Source organism: Euprymna scolopes, chromosome 36 (genome assembly GCF_053919585.1).
Source record: "Euprymna scolopes isolate OS-2025 chromosome 36, ASM5391958v1, whole genome shotgun sequence".
In the NCBI taxonomy this organism is placed as follows: Eukaryota; Metazoa; Mollusca; class Cephalopoda; order Sepiida; family Sepiolidae; genus Euprymna; species Euprymna scolopes.
In genome coordinates this window covers 81,639,597-81,653,038 of record NC_136517.1, presented here as the reverse complement: position 1 = coordinate 81,653,038, position 13,442 = coordinate 81,639,597, and the positions used below count along the sequence as shown (strand labels likewise).

The following is a 13,442-nucleotide window of genomic DNA, read 5'->3' as shown; positions in this document are numbered from 1 at the left end:
AATTCTAAATTTGGTTTAATTTCCTAAATATAAACACTTTAAGTTGTAACGATAAATACTGATGACTCTGTATATATATTTATATATATATATATATATATATATATATATATATATATATATATATATTTACATATATATATATATCTGTGTGTGTGTGTAGAGAGAGAGAGAGAGAGAGAGAGAGAGAAAGAGAGAGAGAGAGTCAGACAGACAGGCAGACAGACAGTATGCAATGTATGTAGTGCATGTATACATATTAATTTTCAATAAATATCTGATGAACGGCAAATAAAAAGTCATAATTTAATCAGTAATTATCAAAGTTACTTTGATGCGGGAAGCACACACACACACACACACACACACACACACACACACACACACACACACACACACACACACACACACACACATGTGTGAAGTTATCGCATATTTCTTTTTGTTAATATAGATAAATGACATTCAATTTCGGCATCAAAGAGGCCGGTGATTAGTGTCCTTTGAGAGATGTTCGTGAAAGTGCACCAATAACGATGAGTGTTAAGATTTTCCCTGAAGCTCAATTCGACAAAAAAAAAATCTATGGAGATTGTAGATGGAGTTATATTTTCGTTTCCCCTTTTCGAAAATGTCGAGGAAAAGAGAAAAAGAATGAAAAAGAGAAAAAAAGATTAAAAAAAAAGAAGAAAAATCAAGTATAAAATTGAAGAAAGAAAAATAATTTTTTTAGATTGAAGAAAAAGCAGGAAAATCAAGTAAAAAATTCAAGAAAGAAGAAACAAGTAAAAAATGTTGAAAAAAACCCAAAAACAAGTAAAATCAAGAAAACATTGAAGAAAGCAGAAGAAAAGTAAAAAGAAGTTGAAGAAAAAACAAAAAAGGAAAATCAAGAAAAAATTGGAGAAAAAACAAAAGGAAGAAAAATCAAGACAAAATTGAAGAAAGAAGAAAAAAGAGAATTAAACAATTGAAGAAAGAAGAAACAAGAAAATTTTTAAAATTGAAGAAAGAAGAAACAGAAGGAAAATCAACAAATTGGAGAAAGAAGAAAAAATAATTTTTTTTTAAATTGAAGAAACAAGAAAAAAGAAAAAAATCAAGAAAACATTGAAGAAGACTCATCAAAATCGAAAACGTTTGTGAGTTCCTGTTGACACTAGAGCAGAACGTTAAATCACTGTCCACCAAATTGAAAGATCAGATCGGAAAAGCGAACAGGAATTGAATTGACACTGTTGTTCAACGAAACATGTATAAAATAAAATATGCTGCCCATATATATGGAGTAGATTATTCTTGTTTCATCAGCCATCATCGATTAGATCCATCGAGTAGATTAAATAATTGGTTTCATTCACAATATCCAAGTCTGTCATAAAGATTCTCAAATTTGACAAGGCACATCCGAAGAAAATCAGAGGCAACATCTGCCAAAATGTTGTAAGAAAGGCATGTATGATAAGAACAGTAATCCAAATAACATAAAGTAAAAAAAATTACAAGTAATGTTTTTTATTAGTAAAAAAATTACAAGTAATGTTTTTTATAAAATAAAAAAACAAGTAACGTTTTTTATAAAGTAAAAAAATACAAGTAACGTTTTTTATAAAGTAAAAATTACAAGTAACGTTTTTTATAAAGTAAAAAGTTACAAGTAATGTTTTTATAAGTAAAAAAATTACAAGTAATGTTTTTTATAAGTAAAAAAAATTACGAGTAATGTTTTTTAAAAAATAAAAAAATTCAAGTAACGTTTTTTATAAAGTAAAAAAGTTACAAGTAATATTTTTATGAGTAAAACAAATTACAAGTAATGTTTTTTATAAAATAAAAAAATACAAGTAACGTTTTTTATAAAGTAAAAATATACAAGTAACATTTTTTATAAAGTAAAAAATACAAGTAACGTTTTTTATAAAGTAAAAAAAGTTACAAGTAATGTTTTTTATAAGTAAAAAAATTACAAGTAATGTTTTTTATAAAGTAAAAAATTACAAGTAATGTTTTTTATAAGTTTTACTTATAAAAAACATTACTTGTAATTTTTTACTTGAAGAAGAAAAAAATCGATAAAAAGGAAACAAAAAGAAATCGAAGACAACAAGAAAGAAAAATAATCGAAGAAAAAATAGAAAGTAAAATTATCGAAAAAAAAGGAAGAATAATCGAAGAAAAAATAAGAAAATAAGAAAAAATAATTGTAGAAAAAAAAAGAAAGAAAAATAATTTAAAAAAAACAAAAAGAAAACTAACCGAAGAAAAAAAAATGGAAAAAAAATAATCAAAGAAAAAAGAACTAAAAAAAACAATCGAGAAAAAAGAAAGGAAAATAATCGAAAAATGAAATCGAAGAAAAAAGAAAGAAAAATAATCAAAGAAAGAAAAAAAGTAAGATTATCGAAAAAAAAGAAAGAAAAATAATCGAAGAAAGAAAGGAAAATAATCAAAGAAAAAGAAAGAAAGAAAAATAATACAAAAATAAAAAAATAACGAAGAAAAAAAAAGAAAGAAAGATAATAATAATAAATAAAGGTAAATTACCGAAGAAAAAAAGAACAAAAATAAAAACAGAACGAATAAAAAATAATAAAAAAGTAAGAAAAATAATCGAAGAAAATAAGAAAAAGCAATTGAAGAAAAAAATCGTAAATGAATGAAAAATAATCGAAACAAAAAAAGAAAGAAAATAATCGGAAAAGAAAGAAAAATAATCGAAGAAAAAAGAAAAATAACCGAATAAAAAAAAAGAAAGAAGTCAACCGACCTTCGCTAAAATATCAGTGGCAATTTCCAGAAGGGTATCATCCATCTGTCCGGACATTCCACCAGCACCTTGTCCGAGAGTGAGCAGGACTGAATCAAAGAGTTGCTGTGTTTCGTATAATTCACGGGTGATATCCACATTGTCATGCATTCCAAACACTTCCGGTAACTGAGTGACAGGAAGTTCCTGATAAAAACAAACAAACAAACAAAACTTGAACATTTTTATTGGCATCAAATCTGTCTTTCAAGTCTCCTGAATGAACTTAAGCCATTACATATCCGAATAAAACTCATGCTTGTTAACTTGAAATGATCGGTTAATTAGTTTCAGAGTGAATCTTGTACATAGAAACAACATAAATTAAAGGTTCCAATATTTTTCCCGATTCCGATACAATTACCGATTCCCATTTGGATTTTTATTCTAAAATCGCCTAAAAGATAGAATTTTATTTTTTTTAGGGATGGTAGAGAAGATATTTAGTTGAAGGTCTACATCTACTTTTAAATGTAGATATGTTTTTATGATTTACAAATGATTTTTATAATGTTTTTATGATTCACATATGATTTTTATAATGTTTTTATGATTCACAGATGATTTTTATAATGTTTTTATGATTCACATATCATTTTTATAATGTTTTTATGATTCACAGATGATTTTTATAATGTTTTTATTATTCACATATCATTTTTATAATGTTTTTATGATTTATAAATGATTTTTATAATGTTTTTATGATTCACAGATGATTTTTATAATGTTTTTATAATTTACATATGATTTTATAATGTTTTTATTATTCACATATGATTTTTATAATGTTTTTATGATTCACATATGATTTTTATAATTTTTTATAATTTACATATGATTTTTATAATGTTTTTATGATTCACATATGATTTTTATAATGATTTTATGATTCACATATGATTTTTATAATGTTTTTATGATTTACATATGATTTTTATAATGTTTTTGTGATTCACAGATGATTTTTATAATGTTTTTATAATTTACATATGATTTTTATAATGTTTTTATAATTTACATATGATTTTTATAATGTTTTATGATTCACATATCATTTTTATAATGTTTTTATGATTTATAAATGATTTTTATAATGTTTTAATGATTCACAGATGATTTTTATAATGTTTTTATAATTTACATATGATTTTTATAATGTTTTTATTATTCACATATGATTTTTATAATGTTTTTATGATTCACATATGATTTTTATAATTTTTTATAATTTACATATGATTTTTATAATGTTTTTATGATTCACATATGATTTTTTATAATGTTTTTTTGATTCACATATGATTTTTATAATGTTTTTATGATTCACATATGTTTTTATAATGTTTTTATGATTTACAGATGATTTTTATAATGTTTTTTATGATTTACATATGATTTTTATAATGTTTTTATGATTCACATATCATTTTTATAATGTTTTTTTTTATGATTTACAAATGATTTTTATAATGTTTTTATGATTCACAGATGATTTTTATAATGTTTTTATAATTTACATATGATTTTTATAATGTTTTTATTATTCACATATGATTTTTATAATGTTTTTATGATTCACATATCATTTTTATTATTTTTTATGATTTACATATGATTTTTATAATGTTTTTTATGATTCACATATCATTTTTATAATGTTTTTATAATTTACATATGATTTTTATAATTTTTTATAATTTACATATGATTTTTATAATGTTTTTATTATTCACATATGATTTTTATAATGTTTTTATGATTCACATATCATTTTTATAATTTTTTATAATTTACATATGATTTTTATAATGTTTTTATGATTCACATATGATTTTTTATAATGTTTTTTTGATTCACATATGATTTTTATAATGTTTTTTGATTCACATACGATTTTTATAATTTTTCATAATTTACATATGATTTTTACAATGTTTTTATTATTCACATATGATTTTTATAATGTTTTTTATGATTTACAAATGATTTTTATAATGTTTTTTATGATTTACATATGATTTTTATAATGTTTTTTATGATTTACAGATGATTTTTATAATGTTTTTATTATTCACATATTATTTTTATAATGTTTTTTTGATTCACATATGATTTTTATAATGTTTTTTATGATTTACAGATGATTTTTATAATTTTTTATAATTTACATATGATTTTTATAATGTTTTTTATAATTTACATATGATTTTTATAATGTTTTTATTATTCACATATGATTTTTATAATGTTTTTTATGATTCACATATGATTTTTATAATGTTTTTATGATTTACAGATGATTTTTATAATTTTTTATAATTTACATATGATTTTTATAATGTTTTTATGATTCACATATGATTTTTATAATGTTTTTATGATTCACATATGATTTTTATAATGTTTTTTATGATACAGATGATTTTTATAATGTTTTTATGATTCACATATCATTTTTATAATGTTTTTTATGATTTACAAATGATTTTTATAATGTTTTTATTATTCACATATGATTTTTATAATGTTTTTTATGATTTACAGATGATTTTTATAATGTTTTTTTATGATTTACATATCATTTTTAACATGTTTTTATGATTTACAAATGATTTTTATAATGTTTTTATGATTCACATATGATTTTTATAATGTTTTTATGATTTACATATGATTTTTATAATGTTTTTTATGATTTACAGATGATTTTTATAATGTTTTTATGATTCACATATCATTTTTATAATGTTTTTTATGATTTACAAATGATTTTTATAATGTTTTTATGATTCACATATGATTTTTATAATTTTTTATAATTTACATATGACTTTTATAATGTTTTTATTATTCATATATGATTTTTATAATGTTTTTATGATTCACATATGATTTTTATAATTTATTATGATTTACATATGATTTTTATAATGTTTTTTATGATTTACAGATGATTTTTATAATGTTTCTATGATTCACATATCATTTTTATAATGTTTTTTATGATATACAAATGATTTTTATAATGTTTTTATGATTCACAGATGATTTTTATAATGTTTTTATAATTTACATATGATTTTTATAATGTTTTAATTATTCACATATGATTTCTATAATGTTTTTATGATTCACATGATTTTTATAATTTTTTATAATTTACATATGATTTTTATAATGTTTTTATGATTCACATATGATTTTTATAATGTTTTTATGATTTACATATGATTTTTATAATGTTTTTTATGATTTACATATGATTTTTATAATGTTTTTATGATTTACATATGATTTTTATAATGTTTTTATGATTCACATATGATTTTTATAATGTTTTTTATGATTCACATATGATTTTTATAATGTTTTTATGATTTACATATGATTTTTATAATGTGTTTATGATTTACATATGATTTTTATAATGTTTTTATGATTTACATATTATTTTTATAATGTTTTTATGATTTACATATGATTTTTATAATGTTTTTTATGATTCACATATGATTTTTATAATGTTTTTATGATTCACATATGATTTTTATAATGTTTTTATGATTTACATATGATTTTTATAATGTTTTTTATGATTTACATATGATTTTTATAATGTTTTTATGATTTACATATGATTTTTATAATTTTTTTATAATTTACATATGATTTTTATAATGTTTTTATAATTTACATATGATTTTTATAATGTTTTTATGATTTACATATGATTTTTATAATGTTTTTATGATTTACATATGATTTTTATAATGTTTTTATGATTCACATATGATTTTTATAATGTTTTTTTTATGATTTACAAACGTCTTAATGTTTTCCCTTAATGCATTTTATCCAACATTTTGATGAACTCGTTGTGAGATTTTCATCTATATATTTTCACCAGGTCATTTTCTCCCTATTTATGTGCTCGTGCTATTTTCACCAGGTCATTCTTTCCCTGTGTCATTTTACCTAAATTCGTTAGTAGAATGTATAAATTTTAGTTTTACTGTGAGTTTAAAATAAATAACTTTATTTAGTGATCATGAGACGACATTGCAACCTCTTTCCTACTGAATAGATGTTGCGAGCCTGTCTCTGTTTTATCGTTATTTTCATGGCAAGTGCTCGTCTGAGCTCCAATCTATGGTTCCCCCTCGCCAAACTTTCATAAAAAAAAACACTCGTCTAGCCAAAACCACTATCAATAATTTCCCACACTCTTTATCTTTGCCTAAACGTAAATGTAGATTCCATGAACAAAGCTTCTTTATTAGAACTGCACTGTAGAACTCTCTTCCGATTGTCTGCTTTCCAGCTGACTACAATCTGATTGTCTTCAAGTCCAATGTAAACAAGTTCTTGATGAACCGTCCTCCTAAGTAATCCAATTTACAAAATTCCCACTACTTATGTTTACTATGCTATAATCAGATTGACTAATGTATACCCATTAACCCTTATCCTCGAGTGGCCTGCGGACCTTGATAAGTGGTGATTCCTGTGTAAAGAAAAAAATCTGTTGTGGCTCAGTAAGGAGCCTGGAAGAAAGACACAGACCTGGGGTTAAGTGAAACAAGTATAGGCAGAACGGTTGATTATCTCTGATGAATCCAGACGAATTTGAAAGTACTTGAGCCTACAATAAATATGGTAACTACACCAGCCAGTTCCAGCGAGAAACAAAGAAATTAATTTGGAAGATGGAAATGATCTGAACAAGAGTTAGTACACAGAAAATGTCTATTTTATTGCAAGAAATATGCCTCAAAGAAAGAAAATGATTTTCCACAGCCGCACCAATGTCGCAGCCCATAAGAGCCAAGAAAGCCAACAAACCGGAAGTCCAAGACTCGAGTTTCGCCCTCATTTCGGCTCATCAGTTAGACATATCCATGATCTGTGTAAATTAATAGACTTTCTTGTGTGTGTGGCGTGTTTGCTCAGTTGGTAGAGTGCTCGCCTAGCATGCAAGAGGTTCTGGTTTCAAATCCTGAGCGCGGATATGTCTAACTGATGAGCCCAAATGAGGGCGAAAATCGAGTCTTTGACTTCCGGTTTATTGGCTTTCTTGGCTCTTGTGGGCTGCGACATTGGTTCGGCTGTGGAAAATCATTATATATATATTCTCTCACACTTTCTGAACATATATATATATATATATATATATATATATATATATATATATATATATATATATATATGCAATATTCTTTCTTTCGGAGTCTATAAGGAACAAATGCACACACACACACACACACATATATATATATATATATATATATATATATATATATATATATATATATATATATATATATATCATCCAAAGTTAAGCGACACTGAACCTGGTCAGTACTAAATCGGTGACAGTTTGGGAAAACCAGGGGCTGTATGTTCTTTCTCTGATTATCTCAGCATTATTTTCAGTCGCCTTGCACTTCTTCTTGCCACTGGAATCAAGCAGTATCGATTCAGGAGAGGAGTGGTTGGTGATTGCACAACTCTTGCTTTACAATTACATGTGCAGTAGGTTATCCATTGTCTCTCAAGAACGGAAGCCATGATGAATTTATCAATAATTGTTTTCAGTTGCCAGAGAAAATGAGAAAGGCGGTGATAGAGAGAGAGAGAGAGAGAGAGAGAGAGAGAGAGAGAGAGAGAGAGAGAGAGAAGTTTTAAAAGTTACTTTTTAACTCCTCTAATTTTACTACCACGACCCCGGGCAACACCGGATGACCCTGCTAGCAGCATGTAGATTAACAGCAAATAATTGAAAAGTGTCTATGTTTTGAAACCAAACGAGACGAATCAATCAACTGGTTAAGCTCGCTCCGTGAGTGATGAATGTCGCCTGCTACAGTCCGACATCAAATTAGGAAGATTGTTATTAAGGAAACGATAAGGAAACTGTGCTGTTGGTTAATGTTGTTGTTGTTGTTGTTGTTGTTGTTACTCGACTGGTTCTTGGGTGTGAGTCCGTGTCAACGTGTTTATTGTGATAAATGATTCATTAACCCTTGTTTAGTGTGGCACTAGATTAATTCACGAGTAATCAACAACAACCATTACAAAAAATAAATTCGCATGTAAAAAGATTTTTGGCGCTTCTACACTATTGGGACGAAATTTCGGAAATCGTAATACGGAATTTCACATGAAAACAATGGTATTTACGTATTCCTCGTATTTTTAAGATGATTATATCCAAATATTACGAAAATTGTGGAAAATTATTTATTAAAGAAAATAAAAATAATAGAATTTGATGAAAACGACCGTAAAGACACAGGAGAGTTCAAAGTGGGGTAATTTTCCGTTTTGGTTTAAAACAAGATGGCGGCAATTTTTCACCTGCTAACACGATTAAAGTTGTTTTGTTTAATAATTCGGTAATATTCCGGTTATTTTTTACTGTATAATTTGGAAACTACCATTGTAACTTATTGGAATTGACAGAAAAAAAAATCAGTCGAAACAATTGTTTTTATCACTTTTTTCTTCACCCTATTCCCTCTGCTTCACTTTTTGTTATCAAGTAAGATCTATGACTTACTTGTAGTTTCATTTAATACTTTTGTAAGCAAAATCAGATCCCGCATTTTGTTAAATCCTACCCTCTGATGAGAAGGAAAGCATTTCTTCAAAACTCTGTAGATTAAGGACTATCCATTTATTTAGTGTTTCCTTTTTTAAAATTAAATATGTTTTTAACTCTTTTCCAAAGTGTTTTTTAACATGTTTTATTAACTACTTGTTCTTTATACATATATATATATATATATATATATATATATATATATATATATATATATATATATATATATATATATATATAGCCAGTAGAGTTTAGTTTCCTAGAAGTACATCCAATGAAACAACATGTGTCTACCAAAAGAGTGCTCAATGAGTGAACAGAGCAGGTATATTAAATTCTCAAGTACCTTATGCCACAAAAACCAAAAGATAGGTTGGATAAGGGAAAAGGAAAATGAAAAAGATGTTTATTATCTTCAAAGACCTCACTTGTCCTCTCACGGTTTTATGACTCCTACCCAGGTTACATTCTAACTTGACAAACGAAATAGGAAAATGTATTTGGTTGAAATATCAGTTTCAACGGTATTTCTTGGCCTGAAGACGTAATCCCCCAACGCGGGTGATTACAGAAACATGTATGCACATATGTAGCCATTAATGTTAATGTTTGTATAAATAAATTTAATATATATATATATATATATATATATATATATATACATATATATATATATATATATATATATATATATATATATATATATATATATATATATATATATATATACACTCTGTACTTGCCACTGGCATTTAACAATGTCGACTCCAGAGAGGTGTGGTTGGAGATTGCGCACCTCTTGCCACAAAACAAAAATTTCATGCACAGGCACCCCTACGGTGGGTATCCATAGTCTTACCTTTACCTAAGGTCTCTTATGAAGAATTGAAATAATGCCAAAAATAGAATTTTAATGAGACTAGCCTGGGTCGCCGGCATTGCCCGGGTGTTTGGAAGTGTGTTGAGAAAAAAAAAGTGGTAGTAGGCAAGCAGGCTCGAACCCATACCGTGAAGAAGGAAAAGAACATTAAAAAAAAAGTGACGTCTTTACCGTTGCGTCCATCGCCAAACCGGAAATGGGAAAGTTTAAATTAAAATCGAAAAGAGAGATGACTTTCAAAAATATCGGCGAAAATGCGACCCCTCCCTGTAGAAAACTGCCCAGTTTAGGGTGAAGGAATTAATGTTTTTAGCCAATTTTTCAATATTTGTCGCCCGAAGGATCAAGCTTAAAAACGGTACCGATCTCGTGAAAATTCGTCCTCTTTGTCGAAAGCTTTAGGCACACATACATTTCGGAATAAACGGGGAGAATGACGAGTGGAAAAAAAAACAAAAAACAAACAGATTTAAATTAAAAGAGAAGAAAAACGGGTACTCATATTTTATATTTTATTCTTTCCCTCCTCTAATAGATTCAACCAATACAAAATCCCCTAATATGCCTATTACTAGACGCTGCATCCATATTTTGTTACCTAGTACCTGCCTTCCTCTTCTGATGAGAAACATTAGGCTTCGAAATGCCTGGCATAAAGAGCTTTCATAACCCCTACACACTGTATTGTATTCTCTTGCTATTTTTGGCGGATAAAACCCCAGAAAACAATGATCCACAAAAAATACAACTACTTTGCCCACCCTAAGTCCTTTGTGTCTCTGAAGAGATTCGCTTAAAAAAAAAAAAAGATGGAGACAGACAGACAGACAAAGTGAGTTTTATAAATGAGATTATACTTTTCACCATTCTCGTCAAAAAGAACGGAGATATATTTTGCTTTACTTATAAAAAAAACAAAAAAAAAAAAAACAATTAAAAGAATCGCTTTGGGCTTCAGAAAATACGAATAAATTCTTCCGATTCCAATACTCCCCAAAATTCCGATTCCGATTAATCGTCCAAACACTATTATGAACTGAAAACACCAGACACGTGAACAAGGCAATTTGCTGTCGAATTTGGCTGGTACAAGTCTATGAGTAATGTCCTGCCAGTTAATGATTAAACTGTCAGTCGACGGAGCAGAATATATTGGCTAATTTGCAGTTACTGAGACACAAACGCGTGTGAAAAACGGTAGGCGTTATTATCGATATAAATCATAGAACAATGATTTGAAGAAATAATACGCCTTACACAAAAGACATGTACATTTATTTATATAAAGAATAGGTATGTTAGGTATGTGTACGTAAATAATCTCCCTCTAGCCAACACAACAAGTAGAAAAATCCCACCTCTTTGCTGTAAACGTCCTCAGATGCCTGCAAAGGTAGCTTCTTTCGTTGAACCAATTGCCTTTGGATTTTCCTTCCTGCTCCCTGTTTAGAGGACTATATACTAAAACATGCAGGAACTTAACTGCAATGTGAATAAACATCTAGCTACACAACTCCCTGCATAGCATGCACGTATAATTCTGCCTCCTAAGTTGACAATAAAAATTGCCTCAGTCTAGAAGGATTTCCTTATTTATTGACTGAAGACTGGGCAGATATATTACAGCAAATACAAGTCTTATGCCTTTGTGGCAATATGTAAATCGGCACTGAGCTTATTCGGGTTTAACTGGTTTCCTCCAAAGGATAAAGTCCCATGGGAATATAAAATTCACAAGCGGTCCCCAGTCACATGTACATCCCTGTTAGGAGAGATGACTGCGTTAGGTTTTTGTGACTCTTGCAGGGAGGTGTTGACATCCTCCTACATACAGCGCCTGGTCTTCCCAAATTAGTCACCCATTTTAGTAATGACCAGGCTCAACGTTGCTTAACTTCGGTGATCTGACGGGAACCGGTGACCCAACATGATTGTGCCTTGTTTGGGGGGGGGGGGTAGAAGAAAAATGTATGTACGCACAGAATTCTCTCTTACAAGAGTCGTTCTAAAAGGAAGATTTTAAAACCCAACAACTAAAATGTTGAAGAGCTAGGAAGATAGGAGTGGTAGCATTAAAATGAGCGGCCTTTCATGCCTCAGAATTTATCTTTCTACACAGTCACCGCCATCCTCAGTGCACTTTTGTGAGTCTCTTTTGATGCCTAGGTCGTAAAAGTCCAGAGGGCGTTTTGTCACTCACACTTCTGTTTGTCAATCTGAAATAAAAAAAAACCTATCTCCTAACTGTGCTAGCATAAACTGAATCGGCTTCAGAAACGTTCCAAAGGCACCGGTGAATGTTGATCAGTTCAATTTTTTCTGCATGGAGGAATTCAATGACACATCTCTGCTTCTGGCGCACATTCATGGCAAAGGTTGTTTTCTTAGAGTCTCACACCGTCAATATATGCAACAGTGAGATGGAACTTTAAGGTCACGAATGCATAAATTCAGTCATCATAAAGATGTAATTTGCAATCCCTCTGATCTATTCTGGTAAAATAAAAACACGGGAGGCATTACTTTTGCTTTTCATTGCCATTTTGTTGTATCGTTAAGTTTACGTTTTATGAACCCATGTTCAGATGACCGAGTTAATAATATGTAGCACATATATAATCTTTTTATATAATCTTCTATATTATATTATAGCATTGTGTGGAATAGGTATGTAGTAGAGATTTAGAAGGCTATCACAATGCGAGGAATGAGATATAGTCGGTGTTGTTGGAAGAGGACGAAAACAAGTGGCGATTTACGAATCAATAAGTACATACATATACGTCTATGAATAGACATAAATATGAATAAATATATGTATACATAGACATATATGTATGTACTTATTGATTCGTAAATCGCCACTTGTTTTCGTTTTCTTCCAATAACACCGACTATATATCATTTCTCGCATTGTGATAGCCTTCTAAATATCTACTACTACTACTACTACTACACACACATATATATATGTATATATTATATATATAATCTTTTTATATAATTTTTATATGACATATATATAATCTTTTTATATAATCTTTTATATGATATATATATATAAGCTTTTTATATAATCTTTTATATGAGATATATATATATATTTATATATATATATATGTATATATAATCTTTTATATGATATATCTATA

At 27.5% G+C, this 13,442-nt stretch overlaps 1 protein-coding gene across 3 annotated transcripts in view; it reads right to left on the bottom strand.

Moving 5' to 3' along the window:
- LOC145260629 (dynein axonemal heavy chain 12-like) overlaps positions 1–13,442 on the bottom strand; it is a 572,171-nt gene that overhangs the window by 81,485 nt on the left and 477,244 nt on the right. For all 3 annotated transcript variants that reach the window (XM_080118949.1, XM_080118950.1, XM_080118948.1), the window contains exon 64: positions 2,768–2,953. In XM_080118949.1, the coding sequence (XP_079975075.1) occupies positions 2,768–2,953 (186 nt within the window). The remainder of the gene's footprint in view (positions 1–2,767; positions 2,954–13,442) is intronic.